Genomic DNA, 19114 nt, shown 5'->3' with positions numbered 1-19114 from the left:
GGGACGTCGGAGACCTGACTTTGTATAAATAGCCACCTTGGGTCATTTTTTTTTAGGATTTTGGTCCAGTTGACCCACACAACCTTAAAAATCTTCGTCCCCGAGGTGCTGAAGGGCCGTTTTGCAACACCAGGTTTTTATTGTAATTTGAAAAAAAATAAAGAGTCAGCGGTCAGGTGAATACCGTTTGGATTTTTAGTCAAAAGTAAGCCGAGCCAGCTTCGACCGCGTCTTAAACCGTTCTTGCCGAAATAGCCTTAGAGTATCTTTCAGTTGTCGAAAGGCTATTTTCGTAAAAGAACGGACAAGTTTGTAAAGTGTCATAAAATAATCCTCCCCGACCTCAAAATTCATGTGAAATTTGGAAGGGGCAACATTTGCAAAAAAAATAACCGTTTGGTTGCATTTGTCAAACGGAGAAAGGGAGCTGGCCTTTTATTTTTGAGTTTGTAAATCTTTTGATTAGAATATGTGGGTTGTTTGATTTTCGAGTTTTTAAGTCATCTTTAAACCTTTGAAACCCAGTTTGTTTATTATGAAAATTGATAAAGAAAAAAAAATGTTTCATTGTTGTTACCTTTCATTTTGGCCGAACTACGCAAGGTCTGATTCATGCGGGGTCATGATACGTAGGCAATCTCCATAAGATTCGACCACAACAAAAAAATGAAAAAAAGGGAAAAAGATATTGTTAATAATGAGGACTGACTGAGTCCATTCTAACCTGTTCTGTTTTGAATCGCAAAGAAAGTTAAGGTGGTTGGTTTGTGGTAAGCCGGAAACATAGATCCAGGAAACCCTGATTGTAACCTAAGACAATGACACCCAGAATATCGCGCAGAATCCTTTACCTGTACATCATGATGCACACTTTATGGGGATGAGGCCTGATGACAGAAGCACTCGAATCCTATTGGGAATTTGTTGACCGAGGTTGATGATATTGAAGTTGGTAATGGTCTGGGCAATACTGATGCGAAGCTCAATGGCTAAGATGCCAGGTTTGACAGAGTGGGAGGACGCTCCGTTCCTTGGTTAGCAAGAGAGAAGCTTTTGGTGGCTTATTTTGTTGTCATTTCTGTTGTCCAGATTATTAGGGTTGTAATTCGGATATTGTCTTGTGTCAAACTTTCTTATCTTTCCATTTTGTCATAGCGGTTTGTTTAAGTTTTGTCCAGGTTTTTTTAGGATTTTATTCTGGTTTGTTTTTGTTTGTTTTGTTATTCAAACCATTTCACCGGTAGTCTAATGCAAAATCCGGTCTTTTGTTATTTTCAGTCATCTTTTTGTTTAGTCCTTTTATCATTTTTGTTCAGCGCCGATTCTAGTGACATGACATGCGCACACAGTTTGGGACTAATCTTAAAAGTTAATCATAAAACCCCCGAAAGGTGACCAGAACATTTAAAGGAAATAAGGACGGTTTGAGATTATTCGGAGCTCGAGTCATACGGAACTAGGGCAAGTAAAACACAAAGAAAACCGTTAAAAGCAAGATTCGCCTTTCATGATAATGAGGGTGAGAGTGTCGCCCGACGGTGCTTTAGAAATGACAAATGAAAAAGCAAATGTGTGAATATAATTGTCAAGTCCAGCTCCCTCAGAAGAGGCTACAAATCTTTGTGTTGTTTACACTTGGGATGTTTTGAAGACTGGAATGACGAAGGCATTTTGTTCTGCTACCTAAACACTTTATCCTTCGTTACCCCTTTTGAGCGTTATTTGTTTTTCTTTCGTACCCCTCGTTCGGAATCAGTAGCAACGACTAGAAAATACGAGCATGGAAGGTAAAGAAAAAGAAAAGAAAAAAAAGGAAAGAAAAGAAAACAACAAAATGACAAAAGAGAAAGGAGAAATGAAAAAAAAAGAAAAATGATAACGAAAACAAAAGAAAGTCAGAAGAAAAGAGAGGAATTGGGAACTACGTTCGACCTGATTCCTCAAAGAGGATACGTAGACGCCTCACGGTTCGGTCATGGTGTAATAAAAATTAAAAAAATAAATAAATAATCCCCAAGCAAGAAATTGGGACAAGGGTTGCGCTTGTTGTAAACAAATATGGTTCTGAAGGTTGTAATTTTGAACCTCAAATTGATTTGTTTTTGAGCCTTTAATACCCTTTCTTTCTAGCCTGTCCAAAACCCACATTACGGTCCAAAGAAAGACCTTCTGATCAGTCTTCAAAAGATGCCAAGTCAGACAAACGAGAGTCTTATCGATGAACATAACACTCTGATCCACAGCAGAAAGGACTCTAATCCCCAGCAGAGAGAGTCATATCGGCAACACTCCAAAGTGATACAAATGAGAGAGTCTTATCGGTGAAAATCTTCACGGACACCATAAGGCGATGAAAGCTGAGAGAAAACCAAAATGAGAGAGGCTTGATAGTGAAAACCCTTCGGGAACTACAAGTCGAATAAGATTGAGAATCAGATGGGGAATCGCCAAGCGAAGATCTTGAAAGACGATTGACGGCAGAGGATAGGCCACATGCGCATGTCATGACCATTATAGTTGGTATCTGCGTTTGATAGGTTTTTATTTATAGTTTCTCTTGTTAAAGAGTCATCATTTTCCTTTGTCTTTTATTCGGTTCCCTTTTTGTTCATCTTTCTCCTTTCATAGAAAATTCCCCAGTAGAGTCTGTTTGGTCAGAACAAGTGAGAAATGACTTCAAAATCTGCCATCAGCTTTTCAATTAGGCAAGACCAGATCTGATTAGAAGATCCAAATGGTCTAAGTCAGGAAGGAACAAGCGCGAGGCCAGTGTCAAGAAAGATATCCCCAGCAAAGGGAGATTGACAAAAGGATTCACGAGTGTCAAGAGGGATATCCTTGCCAAAATCAAAGGTTATTAAACCTCAAGGCCAAGGCTCGTGGACAAATCAAGGAGAGCAATGAGCATGATTTGGGAAATTCATGCGAGACTAAAAGGTCGGAAAAATGACAGTTTCCGAACTATGCCACAAAAGAAGAGGGATATCCCCAGCAGAAAGGGATCATTCCCAGCAAATAATATCGTCCCCAGCAAGTTTTTGGAACGCAGAGCAGGGAAGGAGAAAGGGAAAATCCATCCCCAGTAGGAGTATCACAACCAACCACCACAGTCGAATCTTAAAAGGAAATGGCATTGATGGGCGAAAGACATGCCATAAGAGAGATTGTCAAACTGGGGCAGAAAATTTTCCTTTCATTTAGAAAATTTTCTGGAAGTCAGATACCCATTCGGGGAAGAATAAAGATAGCACCAGTCTCAAGGGAAGTGGTCTTTGAACCAGTTTTACCCCCAGCATAACAAGTTTTAATAAAGGAAGTTGTTCCCCAGCGGACAGAACAAAAGGATGAAACTTGTGCTCGGAAAAAGCAAAAGGCCAGTATCATTCCCATCAGCCTTCAGAAGAGTGAAGCACTAGTTTTGAAGGAATCAAAATCTCCCAGCAGTGTTATCCTCAACAGCGTTATCCCCGGCTGATAACATTTTATCCCCAACAATGTTGAGAGAGAAAAGTTTTGAAGGAAGTAGCTTTGGAGAAAAGGAGAAGAAAGGAGACTCCCAAATAATATTATTCCCCAACAGGTAAGTAAATAATTCCCCAGCAGTGTTATCCCCAGCAGTCTCGGGGAAAGACAACACGAGCTTTTAAAGGAGAAAATCATCCCCAGCAAGGCCACAAATCGGCCACCATTTTAAAAACTGATAAAAAAAAATTTCTTGAGAGTTGAAACATGAACAAAGCAGTGCAAGGGAAAAAGAAAAGAAAAGAAGGAATTACAAAGGTAAGTTTCTCAAACCTTTGATCTTTACATTTTCCTCCTAGGATAAAAGTCCTAGTCTGATGAAATATTCTCCTGAGATATCAAATCTTAGTCCGATGAATCTTCCTCCAAAGCTCGAAAGGAGCTTGATTTATTTTTAAAGTATTAGAGTTGAAGTCAGGAGCCCGCCTGGAGAATGGAGGTGTTAAAATTTAAGAAATTGTTAAAGTCAGGAGCCCGCCTGTAGAACGGAGGTTGTTAAATTTTAAGTTGAAGAAGTCAGGAGCCCACCTGTAGAATGGCAATTTAAATTTCAAGTTTTGAAGTTAATACATTTCAGTCTTTGCATTTAAGTTGAAGAAATTGGGTTCATCCGCCCTCAAATAGGATTTTATTTTCAAAGTTGTTGTTGAAATCAGGAGCCCGCCTGAAGAGAGGAAAGACGTTTCATTTTTAAAAGTTGTTGAAATCTCGCCAGCCTAAAGAAAGGAAAGGCGTTTTATTTTTCAAAGTTGTTGTTGAAGTCAGGAGCCCGCCTGAAGAGAGTAAAGGCGTTTTATTTTTAAAAGTTGTTTAAATCTCGCCAACCTAAAAGAAGGAATGACACTTTATTTTCAAAGTTGTTGTTGAGGTCAGGAGCCCGCCTGAAGAGAGGAATGGCATTTTATTTTCAAAGTTGTTGATGAAGTCAGGAGCCCGCCTGAAGAGAGGAAAGACGTTTCATTTTTAAAAGTTGTTGAAATCTCGTCAGCCTGAAGAAAGGAACGACATTTTATTTTCAAAGTTGTTGTTGAAGTCAGGAGCCCGCCTGAAGAGAGGAAAGACATTTTATTTATTGAAATCTCGCCAGCCTAAAGAAAGGAATGACATTTTATTTTCAAAGTTGTTGTTGAAGTCAGGAGCCCCCTGAAGAACAAAAAGGCGTTTTATTTATTGAAATCTCGCCAGCCTAAATAAAGGAATGACATTTTATTTTCAAAGTTGTTGTTGAAGTCAGGAGCCCCCCTGAAGAACAGAATGACGTTTTATTTTAAAAGTTGTTGAAATCTCGCCAGCCTAAAGAAAGGAATGACATTTTATTTTCAAAGTTGTTGTTGAAGTCAGGAGCCCGCCTGAAGAAAGAAATGGCATTTTATTTTCAAAGTTGTTGTTGAAGTCAGGAGCCCGCCTGAAGAGAGGAAAGGCGTTTTATTTTTAAAAGTTGTTGAAATCACGCCAGCCTAAAGAAAGGAATGACATTTTATTTTCAAAGTTGTTGTTGAAGTCAGGAGCCCCCCTGAAGAACAGAAAGGCGTTTTATTTATTGAAATCTCGCCAGCATAAAGAAAGGAATGACATTTTATTTTCAAAGTTGTTGTTGAAGTCAGGAGCCCCCTGAAGAACAGAATGGCGTTTTATTTTAAAAGTTGTTGAAATCTCGCCAGCCTAAAGAAAGGAATAGCATTTTATTTTCAAAGTTGTTGTTGAAGTCAGGAGCCCGCCTGAAGAAAGAAATGACATTTTATTTTCAAAGTTGTTGTTGAAGTCAGGAGCCCGCCTGAAGAGAGGAAAGACGTTTTATTTTTAAAAGTTGTTGAAATCTCGCCAGCCTAAAGAAAGGAATGACATTTTATTTTCAAAGTTGTTGTTGAAGTCAGGAGCCCGCCTGAAGAACAGAAAGGCGTTTTATTTATTGAAATCTCGCCAGCCTAAAGAAAGGAATGACATTTTATTTTCAAAGTTGTTGTTGAAGTCAGGAGCCCCCTGAAGAACAGAATGGCATTTTATTTTAAAAGTTGTTGAAATCTCGCCAGCCTAAAGAAAGGAATGGCATTTTATTTTCAAAGTTGTTGTTGAAGTCAGGAGCCCACCTGAAGAAAGGAATGGCATTTTATTTTCAAAGTTGTTGTTGAAGTCAGGAACCCGCCTGAAGAGAGGAAAGGCGTTTTATTTTTAAAAGTTGTTGAAATCTCGCCATCCTAAAGAAAGGAATGGCATTTTATTTTCAAAGCTGTTGTTGAAGTCAGGAGCCCGCCTGAAGAAAGGAAAGGTGTTTTATTTTTAAAAATTGTTAAAATCTTGCCAGCCTAAAGAAAGGAATGGCATTTTTATTTTTAAAGTTGTTGAAGTCAGGAGTCCGCCTGAAGAGAGGAAAGGCGTTTTTATTTTTAAAAAAAGTTGTTGAAATCTCGCCAGCCTAAAGAAAGGAATGACATTTTATTTTCAAAGTTATTGATGAAGTCAGGTGCCCGCCTGAAGAGAGGAAAGACGTTTTATTTTTGAAATCTCGCCAGCCTAAAGAAAGGAATGGCATGTCATTTTCGAAGTTGTTGTTGAAGTCAGGAGCCCCCCCCTGAAGAACAGAATGGCGTTTTATTTTAAAAGTTGTTGAAATCTCGCCAGCCTAAAGAAAGAAATGGCATTTTATTTTCAAAGTTGTTGTTGACGTCAGGAGCCCGCCTGAAGAGAGGAAAGGCGTTTTATTTTTAAAAGTTGTTGAAATCTCGCCAGCCTAAAGAAAGGAATGGCATTTTATTTTCAAAGTTGACGTTGAAGTCAGGAGCCCGCCTGAAGAAAGGAAAGGTGTTTTATTTTTTAAAAAGTTTTTGAAATCTCGCCAGCTTAAAGAAAGGAATGACATTTTATTTTCAAAGTTTGATGAAGTCAGGAGCCCGCATGAAGAGAGGAATGACGAATTTATTTTCAAAGTTGTTGGTTGAAGTTGGGAGCCCACCCATATAATAGAGGAATACATTGCAAGTCAGTAAAGCAGAAGAATCCAACAGGAATCCCAAGCGGGAAACAATAAAAATCCCCAGCACCGGAAAGCGGAAGGTTTCAACAAGAGATCCCAGCGCAAAATCAAGCGCATGAGTCAAAAGGAATAAAAGACGCATCTTGAAAGAAACGGCCTGTGAAAATTGAATTATGCCCAGCATAACAAAGCTTAATGAAGAAAGCCATATCCCCAGCGGACCGAACCAGACAGTGAGAATTGGTATTCAGAGTAGCAAAAGGTCGGTGTCACCCCCGTCAGTTCTCGGAAGAAAGAAGCACCGGAATCGACGCAAGCCGACAAGAAAACAAGGCATCAAGAACAAATGGAAGATAGATGGGATATTGTAATCCGTAGTCTAGCCTAACTTCTTGATTTTTCTTTTAAGCATGGTGTAATAAGGAGGTCAGCAAACAGTAAAAGTAGCATGCAACAGCAGCAACATTGCAGTCCCACAGTAGTTCCAGCTACCAAAACTTCCCGATCTACATTAACCTGATTCCCTTTTAGCCAGGGATATGTAGGAAACCTTTGAAGAAAAGGTTCGGTTAAACTTTTTTTTCAAAAAATGCTTCACACGGAGTACTCGGATGGGCAAAAATCGCTCACTTTATCTTTGCACGAAAACCCTTCGTGTCTTCGGGCAAAGAGGGGCAGCTGTAAGCACGTGATTTTTGCCCTATGAGAGAATTACTCCCAAAAAATTCAAAATAAAACAATTTTCCTTTTGTGTGCAATTTTTGTATTTTTGTGGTATTTTTGTATAATTATTTGTATTTTTGTCTCTGCATGCTTATTTGTTTAAATTAATAAAAATACAAAAATATGTCGCATTTTGCATGTAGGATTTAATTCTACAATTGTTAGTAATTAAGTTTGTTTTACAAAAAATGAAAATTACAAAAATAGGCATCTTTTGCATTTTTAGCATTTAATGTCCAAATGTACAATTTTATGCTTAATTATTAATTAATTGTGCATTAATTGTTATTGGGAGTTAATTTGCGCTTTTATAACTTAATAATAATTTAAGGATTTTTAGAATTTAGTTTTAGAAAAATAAAAGAAGAAAAGAGAGCAAAAATATAAAGAAAATCGGAATTGGGCTCTTCTTCAAATTCAAGCCACAAGCCCAAAAAAATACCCAACCTTCCCCATGACCCGGTCCATTTCAAACCGGGTAGACCCGGTCCATAACCCAAATACCCAACACCCCCCTATCTTACACAAAACAAAACAAAAAACCAAAAAAAAACCTAAAAAACCAAAACCTAAAACACTACCCATCCGCCACCCCTCCCCCTCTTTTTCTTTCTTCTTCTTCAAGCTCCAAACAAGCCATCCATGGCTGCCCGGTTGCCATCACCCTCACACCTCCAACACCCTCAACACACACACACAAACTAGTCGTCGAACCTCCATAGCCACACCAAACGACCTCGCTGCCATTGCTTCATCTTCTTCGTCAAGCTCGAAGCTTGCTCGACACCCATGACTGCTGCTGCGTTTTCTCCTCCATTGAGTTCGCTTTCGTTGAGCTGCCTCGACTGCTTCTGCTTCACCCGCTACGTCCAAACACACCCTGCTGCTGCTGCGTTTTCTTCTGCTTCCTGCTGCCTCCAGCCCCGCCAAGCAGTTGGTTCGAAACCAAACCCCATCGCCACTGTTTCTTCTTCTTCAGTCGACAACCAGCGACCCCAGCAAACGTAGCTGCTGTCTCGCCGTTTCTTCAGCTTTTCCAGCATCTCCCTCACGTCCAAACGACCGCCTGCAATGTCCATCGCTTGCTTCTGCTGCGTTGTTGCTGCCATGACGAGCAGTTGTTTTGCTGCCACCATTTCGTTTATTGGAGTTTTGGTCGAGGTCATCGATCGTTGTTTTGAGTTCGTCAAGGTTAAAAGGAAGGTGAGTTTGTCGTTGAATTCAAGATCCGTTAGGTCGTTGGCAGTCTTGGTGCGATAATCCTTTTCGGACAGATTTGTTCTCATTCAAGTTCTTCGTCGTTTCGATCCGGTTAGTGGGTTTTGAGTTTCACTTTTTTCCGTATTTTGTTTTTGATATTCTCGAATCTAAAATCGGTAAATGTTTGATTTTTCTTTTGTTTGTGTTTGTCGTTTTGTTAATTTTTTCGGTTTGTTCATGTGAAAGTGTTAGATTAATGTCGTTAGATTCAAATTGAAATTTAATTAATTATTTCTTCAGTTTGTTTCATGTGTTTTATGTATTTTTCAGAAATTGTTAATGTTGTTAGATTCAAGTTTAAATTCATAATTGTTTCTTCTTCGGTTTTGTTTTTTATTTGTCTAAAAGAATTTAGTTGTAATAGGGAAATATGTTGGTTTAATCATTTGAATCCGTCATGTTTGTTATTTAATATGGATTTAATGCATGTTCATTCTTTGTTTGAAGTTCATTTTAATCCAGTAATTTAATTTGAGTTTGTTTTGGTTTTTGATTTGTTGATTTAGTTTGAATCATGTATTTTGTTGTTGATATTTTTGTCTCTTTGCTCATTCATTTTTTGTCTAAGTTAACCAGGATTGGTTCCCAATATGGTTAACTTATTCTCATTAATTTGAAGTTGTATGATTCAATGTGTTCATGAGATTTGTTGTTGAAAATTATTTAGAAATTGGTCATATTTGCTGTATTTTGGTTGAAATTGATTAGGTGAATTGGTGATAGCTGATGGGGGTAGTTTGGTAATTTGCAGTACATTCAGGGGTAAAATGGTAATTTTAGTAAGGTCGGAGGGGTATTTTTGGAATTGAGCATTTGAACAATTATTTAATATAATGGGGGACAAGACATAAATTAGTGGGGAATAATATAATTCTTTATGTTAAGCATGGGGGACAAGATGTAATGGGGTGGGGTTGATATAATTGTTTAATATAATGGGGGACAAAACATTAGGTAGTGAGATTAAAAGGGGGATTAGTGGGAAGATAGTGAGTTTTTATGTTTAAAATATGCTTAAAGATGGTAATAAAGGGGGGGACTTGATCAGATTTTTGGAGAAGAAAGAAAAAAGAGATAGGGAGAGAGAAAAAAGGGGAGCTGAATTTTAAAAGAGAGAAAAATTTCGAAAATACTAAGATTCCAAAAATAAAAAGAAAAACATTCTGGAAATTCAAGAGAAGAATAGTATACACCTGATATACAATTTAAATATTCTGATATGCGGATTCAGAAATTAAGGGTTGAACATTAATTAGTCTTTCAAATCTGAAAAGATTCCCTTGACTTCTGTCCGTTGATTGTTGTTGGTGTTTCTGGATTTTTATCTTGAGTTTTAAAATCCTTCACTGGTTTCCCATTGCTGGTTGCTGGGTGTCGTTGTTGTTGTATGCTACTGAATTTCTGCTGATCTCACTTTTCTTTTGCTTCCAATATCAGGTACATAACTGACACATTGATTATTGTAAACTGAAACATGAAGCATGTATACGAAAATGAAGAGTTGAAGTTCTAAATTTATTTTAATTATATTCTGAATTTTATTTGTATATATAAATTATTTAGCTTACTCTAATCAGAATCATGTAGCTGTTTAATATATATAGTGGAACATCTGACGATAGCTTAACGGACGAACTATCTATATATTGCCTAAAAATAAATAAATGGTGTAGTAACTTCGTCTAGTTAATTCGTTAGTGTTGGATGATTACCATGTCTCAAAAAGCACGTTAGTTCATCAAGCGAATAGACCATTTTGGAACTTGTAGGAATATTGTTTAGTTAAATACTATTGGTTAATTTCAGCATGTAAATGGTTTAGAATTAAAATTAGATTGCTAAGTTTTTTTTAATTTGGCAGACTGTGAACATGCCTAGTATAATGTAACTAGGTAGTAACATGTGAATAAGATGACACAGGTCTAGTTTATGCCATACACGTTGGGTCTGAGCCCGCATTGGCAACGGACTGTCCTGTTTGCCTCATTTTCAGATTTTATGAATCATATTCGAAATCCATCTATAACAACTCAAGCATGTAAATAAATTAAGACATTTTCTCTTTTATTTTGTAGAGACAAATTTAATAGAGAAAAATGTAGGCATTTTAGGACTGTCCTTTAAAAATAAATGAGATGAGCCTCGCCCAATAAAACGCACCAATTGTGGGGCCCTCAATAAATGTTTAATTGAATATTTAGAATTCGGGATGGACTGTTTAGTGAATTTCATCGCCTTCCCCACAGATAATAACACGTTAGACTCTTTAGGCGCGATTTAATTAATCTTACCTTCTTAAAACTCGGGTGCACATTTATGTGACCCAAATCCAAATCTCAACGGAATCGAAATGTGTCTCCAATCACGGGTACATTGATTGTGACGTAGTCCGAGATGCATGTCCATGACGTTGCAAATTCCTTAAAAAATAAGACTGAGATGAGCCTCGCCGAATAAAAATATAAAAATTGCGGGGCCCTCGGTAAATATTTGTTTTAAAATTGCTTAGACTTCGGGATGGACTGTTTGGCAAAATTCCACGGTCTTACCCAGAAATAATAATACGCTAATCGCTTTAGGCACGATTTTAATAATAATACATCCCTAAACTCGGGTGCGCATTTATGCGACCCAAATCCAAATCCTAAAACATTGAATAAAAATACGTTCCGGATCGCGGGTGCATTTTATGTGACGCAATCCAAAGACATGTTTTTAAACGATGTTCACATTCTTGTAAAAATAATAATAACAATTATGAAAGCGGTAAAAAGATAAAATTTGCACATAAGTTCATATTTGTATAAAATCAGATAATCAAGCCGAATATAACAGTTGAGCGACCGTGCTAGAACCACGGAACTCGGGAATGCCTAACACCTTCTCCCGGGTTAACAGAATTCCTTATCCGGATTTCTGGTTCGCAGACTGTAATACAGAGTCATTCTTTTCCTCGATTCGGGATTAAAATTGGTGACTTGGGACACCCTAAATCTCCCAAGTGGCGACTCTGAAATAAATAAACAAATCCCGTTTCGATTGTCCTTTAATTGGAAAAAACTCTTTCACCCCTCGCGGGGACGGAAAAAAGAGGTGTGACAATAATTAGTTTTAGTTTTGCATTGATTGATAACCTGCACCTATTCCAAATTCAACACTAAAATTTTCTCTTCTCAGGACAAAGATTTCCTCCACTTGTTAGGAGCTCTGCCTCGAACAAGCCTAGTCTTCATATCCACAGGAGTTTGTCTTCCAATAAATCCCACATCAGTTTCTCTATCAACCTCTCCAAATTTATCATGCTTCACTAACGAAGGTACAATAATCTTCTTCCAACTGAAAAAACTGCTACCTCTTTTCTTTTCTTGTAACTTCTCAATCTGTGCTTGCATTGCCATACACTGACTCTGTAGCCTAAGAACATCTTCTTTTAGCCTCTTTATCTCCATCTGCTGAACGTTCATTTCGCGCTTTGACATACACCGAGCTGGAGGCTGATCATTAATCCCCGCGTTGGGGCTTCGGGTGCCACTTATAAAGGAACCACTCCAATCAATTTGCTGCTTGTTATTGTTGAGCTTGGTTTGTTCGGATAACAATACTTGAATTACTGCTCGCACAGGCAAACGTTCATTTTGTGCTGCATGTAGAGATGCCTCTGGCGATAGCTTTCTGCTATCAATCAATCTACATAGACCTTTCCTTTCTTGTTTCGTCACCCCGGGATGCGCCTGTCGATATAAATAATTTGCAGTATCAGTACAACTTATAGCCCGTTTGGCCAAAACTTCTAAAATCAGCTTATTTTGAGAAGTGTTTTTCTCAAAAATACTTTTAAAAAATGGTAAAGGGCTAAATATACCCCTCTACTTTCAAATATTGTTTACATGTACTCTTCGTTATACTATTGGGCTATCCATACCCCTACCGTCATACTTTGGAACAAAAATACCTTTATTGTCATACTTTGAAACAAAAATACTCCTATTTTGGATGGAGTGCCACGTGGCAACACCAAATTAAAGCGACCCATTTCTTTTTTTACCTGATCCGTTTTTAAAAAACCCACAACCCGACCGCTATTTTCATTTTTTTCTAGTTTTTTTTTAAAAAAATTAGTTTTAAAAAAACAAAAATATTTTGCTAAAAAACAAAACAAAAAAATTCTATTTTTACAAATTTATTTTTCCAGTTTTTACAAAACAAAATTCTTTTAAAAAACTGAAAAAATGAAGAAAAAAATATTTTTCAAAAGCGAAAATATTTTCTTGAAAATAATGTTTTCAGTTTTTAAAAAACGAAAATATTTTGTTATAAACTGAATTTTTTTTTTGTAAAGGGTTTTAGCTTCTTTGGGTTCTATAAATAAAGGATTTTTTTATAAGGTATATGAAATTTTATTTAACATATGAAACGAAAAAGAAGGAAGAGAGTGGTGGGTGTGGGGGGGGGGGGGTAATTTTGGGTAATATAGCAAAATTAATGTTCTATTTTTACAAATTTATTTTTCCAGTTTTTATAAAATAAAATTCTTTTAAAAAAATGAAAAAATGAAAAAAAAAATATTTTTCAAAAGCGAAAATATTTTGTTGAAAATAATAATTTCAGTTTTTAAAAAACGAAAATATTTTGTTATAAACTGAATTTTTTTTTGTAAAGGGTTTTAGCTTCTTTGGGTTCTATAAATAAAGGATTTTTTTATAAGGTATATGAAATTTTATTTAACATATGAAACAAAAAAGAAGGAAGAGAGTGGTGGGTGTGGGGGGGGGGGGTAATTTTGGGTAATATAGCAAAATTAATGTGTATAAATATGGGGATAAAAAGAGATAAAACAGAAAAAAAAAATATTTTTCGTTTTTTAACAAAATATTTTCGTTTTTTAAAATCTTAAAACATTATTTTCAACAAAATATTTTCATTTTTTAAAAATATTTTTTTTCCAGTTTTTTAAAGAATTTTGTTTTGTAAAAACTGGAAAAACAAATTTGTAAAAACAGATTTTTTTTTTAATTTTTAACAAAATATTTTTGTTTTTTAAAAACTGAAATTTAAAAAAAAAAACTGGAAAAAAAATGAAAATAGGGGTCGGGTTGTGGGTTCTTTTAAAAACGGATCGGGTAAAAAAATGGGTCGTTTTAATCTTGTGTTGCCACGTGACACTCCATCCAAAATAGGGGTATTTTTATTTCAAAGTATGACAATAGTGGTATTTTTGTTCCAAAGTATGACAATAGGAGTATTTTTGTTCCAAAGTATGACGGTAGGGGTATAGATAGCCCAATAGTATAACGAAGGGTACGAGTAAACAATATTTGAAAGTAGAGGGGCATATTTAGCCCTTTTCCGTTTAAAAAAAGTATTTTTGGTGAGAATAGTTTGTATTTGGCTAATTAATTAGAAAAGCACTTTTGAGCAGTAATTAGTGTTTGGCCAAGCTTTTGAAAATTGCTTCTAACTTTATTTTTTTTCAAAAGTGTTTATCAGAAAAGTGCTTTTGGAGAGAAGCTACTTTTTTCTGATTCTCCAAAACTGCTTCTACTTCTCCTCAAAAGCACTTTTTTTCTTTCCAAAAGCTTGGCCAAACACCTCAATTTTTGGCCAAAAGTGCTTTTGGCCAAAAAAAAAAAAAAGCTTGACCAAACAGGCTATTAATATGTTATAGCAGGTTATACCTTATCAGATTTGATATAGTACTTGTTATTGTAGATCAACTTAACATACAGACAGTGTAAAAATTATTTACATCCGTTTGTGCACAAAACATTAGCTTTATTTTCAGTACTATATCATTTAGGTACTAAACAATGTGTAGTTAAGCGCTAACAAACTATTAACACTAATTTATCTCCGCGACTTGGCTTGTACAATTTAAAGGAAAACATTTTCTTCCATGATTCATGACATAGACTGAAACAATAGAGACGTTCTAAAATTAGAATTACTAAAACAAGTGAAGATTATTGCTTCATTTTTCTCCTCAAACTCCAGGCAATACTTTTACCAAAGAGGTAATGAGCGGACACAAGAAAAGCCAAATTTAGGATAACAGTGGTGGTTCTGACTTTCTGTTTTGTGTGGAGAAATATCAACAATACTTGCACTGTTGTACCTTCTCTACTTGGACTTTTTGGCATTGGGAATCTCATAGTAGGGACAATGCCAAAACTCGTAACCTAATCTAACCAAATAGCTACTCGATCGGTCCTTTTCCTTTTTTACAACTAATAACCCACCTCCCCCACCATGCACTTTTGGTTGGGAAGAAAAATTCTTGTGACCAATTTATACTAATATAGTAGTAAGTCACTACAGCTCTTGCATATACAGCTACAAAACGCACTTAGCTAAATATGAAAAAAAATAATCGTGACTACACATTTTAGCCACAATAACTTCTTACATGGCATGTCGTAGCAAGAAATAGCGACTTACATGTTCCGTGCTAACGACTAATAACAGAAATTTTTGGGATGCAGCTATAATTGCCAGAGTCACCAAAAAGCCAAAATATTCTATCTATAAGGTAGATTAAGGTCTGCGTACACACTACTCTCCTTATACCTGATCATTTATGAAATTATACTGGGTTTCTTGTTGGTGTAAGAAAAAGCCAAAATAAGTTGTGATTAAAGAATTAATGGTCATTAATTAAGGGCTAAGCGGAAGAAGATTTGGTACTTACTTTGAGATATGTGTCAATAGCTCTGTACAAGCCATCATCTGTAGCCCGAGCATGTTCAGGAAATGCACCAGCAAGAGCAACAAACTCCGACAATGTCAAGTTTGCATCAACAGCAGCTTCAGCTAAGTAATTATCCACAAGTTTTGCTACCTTAATTTGAGCTGTTCCACTTCTCACAGCTTCATCCAAATTCATAAACCTCTTAACCAACCTAAGAACAAGCTCAACATCTAGCAATGTCCCACACGTGTGACTAAATGACGGAATCATTAGCTCTTTCAAAGTAGCTTGGTCAAGTTGCCACGATATCCTTTTCTCCAGCTCGGCTCTGTAACTGGGTTCGACCTGAACCATGTTGGCAACCCTCAGCAGCCGCAAGAGGAAATTGCAAGGGATTGAATCTTTCTCCGGCGGCAGAATTCCTACCAAAGTTTCCACAAAGAACCTTTTTTTCATCCATAACGCCGTGACACTTTCCGGTGAGTCTTCGAAATTTTTTGGGCTTAACACTTCTGAACCTGTTGCAAAAATAAACTAAATTCATCGCAAAAAATGGATGAAGGGAGAAAGAGTGCAACATATACTTTCAGTATTAGCAAGGATCTTTAGCAGTAATACCTTTTGAAGTATCTTGCAAAACCAGAATTAAATTGAGCTACATGTACTAACTGGCGAAATCAGGAATGAACGGCGTTCAACATTAATATATATGTATAAAAAGTAGTACTGTAATACTTATTTGACATACATCACAATATGTACTAGACTAGGTACATGTGAGAATTGTTATAAATACCTTCTCCAGTAGAAAGGTCAGGAAGCCATTTAGAAGCATAGTGAGTAATAATTGAGCCAATAAGTTCAGGACGAACACCTTTGGCTTTAATGCCGGAAAGTGTTTTGACAAAGTAGTCCATGTCGAGGATACATGTGTCGTCGAACCAACATTCGGCCGAGAAATGAGTAGATTTGCCCGGAAAATTTATGGATTCCGGCAATGTTAGCTTCTTCATTTTTAGAGTTTATGTGGACAATGGAGTAATAGTAGCTGGTAATTCATATAGATGAAGAAAATTTCTGACCAGGGATTTTTTTCTTGTTGTTACGTGAGGTTATTACCTCTAGTAGATAAAAATTTGTTAGGGGTGACACCACCACATAATGTTGACAAGGTTGATTTTATTAGTTTTTGACAAGAATACCCTTGGATGATGGTTTGTTTGATAGAGATTTGTGCAGAATTGTTCTTTACCTTTAGTGCCTTGAACATGGGTGACGAGTGAGAGGTAGAAAGGGAGGGATAAGAAATACTTCATCTGTTTTTTTTATGTGAAATGCTTTCTCTTTTAGTTTGTTTTACAAAAATATATTTTCTCCGTCCCAATTATGTGGCTGAGTTTGGATTTCGAGAGTCGAACGAGTTTTTATTTGACCCTAATTTTTTCATACGTCTTTTAGATATTTTGAATTGTTAATTATTGTGACTTATAGTATTTTATACATAGTTTTCAAATATATAAATTTTATTTCAAAAGATTTTATGTTAGAATTTACAGTCAAAATTAAGAAGTTTGACTTTCGAAATCAGAGCTCTGCCACATAAATTGGGACAGTGGTGGTATTAATTTTTATTATATTTGAAATAATTTACTTTAATATTCTCATTTTAACCTTAATATATAATATACTTATATTGTCGCATAATTATCATAGCATGTTAAAATTATAAGTACCAAAAATCTTTTATTTCTTAAATTTGTTATCCAATCAAACATGTCATGTAAAATGAAACCAGAGAGCAAGACAGAGAGATTATTGAAAAGAAATACTTAGATACATAGGTTCATGTCATTTTCCTTTCTCATGTGAGAGTTTTATGAATTTTGTTCTCTATGCAGCAGAGAAGTAACCATGATATGTCACTACCCAACGGAATATTTGCATTAAATTTACTTGTCTTCCTTAGCTATCCCCACACCCTTGGCTTCTTTGTTTCTTTCTTATTTTGCTCGCTGGAAATTGGATATGATGTGCAAAACAAAGATTATAGTGATGGGAAGAGTACTGCGGCAATAATAAGTGGGGCTGCTGTTGATAATTAATATGATGTGAGAAAATTGAGAGCGATGAGGAACGAATGGACAATTATTAAACAGTACAAGGGGAGGTATCTACGTCTGCCTCATTTAGGACTATACGATGGTTCCAATCTGTATTCTGTACGAACAGTTTTGAACATGTGAAAACTTTTTTTTGGTTTCTTACCCGGTATTTGGTATCCGCATTGGAGCTCGACTATATCTGGATTCGCGTCGCATAGGGCCCCATTCGGAAGAAGCGCTCCCTACCAAGGATTTTTCCATACCTAGAGCTCGAACCCGAGACCTCTAGATACTGATTAGTGTTGTGACTGAAATATTGAGTTTTAGTATTATTTTTTTGGGAACATAAGTCATCAAATTTTTAAGTAGTTCACGTTGTTATCTTCGCACAAGTATTCTGGTTCTAGTTTAGAAAAGGAAAGGAAGTTTCTAAGTTAGTTCACTTGATATCTTCTCACAAATTTACCGATGTGACTAAACTTACAAGTGCAGCAGTAAAATTGGATGGTAATCCTGCTATACAACTTCTTGAAAAATTCTTTAATTTTGTCAGACCGTTGCTAAATCAAAAAAAAATGGGCACCCTGTTCATTAAGCTATCACTGTGCACGAGATTCGAGGAAGAGTCGGATCACAAAAGTCTATTGTACATAGTTTTAATGCAAGAGGCTATTTCCACTGTCACACCTCCTTTTTCTACACCCCCGTAGAAGGGAGTATATAAGGGAGTTTTTCCAATTAAAGGACAATCGAAACGGGATTTATTGTTAAAAGATTCAGAGTCGCCACTTGGGAGATTTATGGTGTCCCAAGTCACCGATTGAATCCCGAATCGAGGAAAAGATTAACTCTGTTTAACAGTCCGCGAACTAGAAATCCGAGTAAGGAATTCTGTTAACCTGGGAGAAGGTGTTAGGCATTCCCAAGTTCCGTGGTTCTAGCACGGTCGCTCAACTGTTATATTCGGCTTAATTATCTGATTTATGAACCTATGTGCAAATTTTAGTTTTAACCGCTTTTATTTATTTTTAAAAGAAAATTGCAACGTTATTAAAACACGTCTCGAACCACGTCACATAAATGCACCCGTGGTTTTTGACATATCTTAACATCGTTGAGATTTGGATTTGGGTCACATAAATGTGCACCCGAGTTTAGGAAAGTAAATTATTAAAATAACGCGCCTAAAGCAACTACGCGCTTCAACTTTGCGAGGGCCATGAAAATTTATTAAATGACACGCCTTGATTTCTAAGGATCATCACAAGATTAATTAAACGAGGGCCGTGCAATTATCATTTTTGTTTGGCACGGCACACCTCAACTCTAATTTGAAGAGAAAGAGTTCAAATTATATTTCGAGGGCCACGAACTATTTGTGTTGTCTAATGTGGCTCGCCTGAATCTATTCGTGAAGAGTCTAGCTTAATTAAAGAAAGAGCCTGAAAGGACTCAAATGTGTTTTACGTTAAAGTTAAACTCAAGAACGGAGTAAGTAAACAAAAGTCCATTTCCATTTAAAAAAAACTGAGCCCGATTAACTAATTAAAACGATTTGGAAAAGAGAGGCCTAATTTTAAAGTAAAACTCAAACTTGGTTCAAAAAGCAAAACAAACAACAAGATACAAGGTCCAGCCTTTATTTGGGGCTTGGGCTTATCATGGGCCCAGTGGTCCTGTAGCGTTGTAATACCGCTGATTGTAAGCCTCATAGCAATTCAGCTCAGGCCCAACAAAAGCAACCCAATCTCAAGGAGTATAGCAACATTTCCAAAATTGGAGACTTAAAATCGAGAACCATTCACAACATAAAAGCATACAATTTAGATTTATAACAATAGCTAACCCACG

The 19114-nt window shown here is 36.4% G+C and overlaps 1 protein-coding gene across 1 annotated transcript; it reads right to left on the bottom strand.

The window, feature by feature from the left end:
- Nucleotides 1–11572: 11572 nt before the first annotated feature.
- Nucleotides 11573–16260, bottom strand: LOC104249945 (root phototropism protein 3-like). Its single transcript, XM_009806480.2, has 3 exons — nucleotides 15958–16260; nucleotides 15162–15679; nucleotides 11573–12207 (listed from the first exon to the last, which is right to left on the bottom strand). Exons 1-3 carry the CDS (start codon nucleotides 16172–16174, stop codon nucleotides 11650–11652), a joined length of 1293 nt encoding a protein of 430 aa, XP_009804782.1. The 5' UTR covers nucleotides 16175–16260; the 3' UTR covers nucleotides 11573–11649.
- Between the last annotated feature and the right edge of the window lie 2854 nt (nucleotides 16261–19114).

Source organism: Nicotiana sylvestris, chromosome 3, assembly GCF_000393655.2.
Source record: "Nicotiana sylvestris chromosome 3, ASM39365v2, whole genome shotgun sequence".
NCBI lineage: Eukaryota > Viridiplantae > Streptophyta > Magnoliopsida > Solanales > Solanaceae > Nicotiana > Nicotiana sylvestris.
The sequence above is the reverse complement of the archived record's forward strand: the minus strand, read 5'-3'. Positions and strand labels throughout refer to the sequence as shown.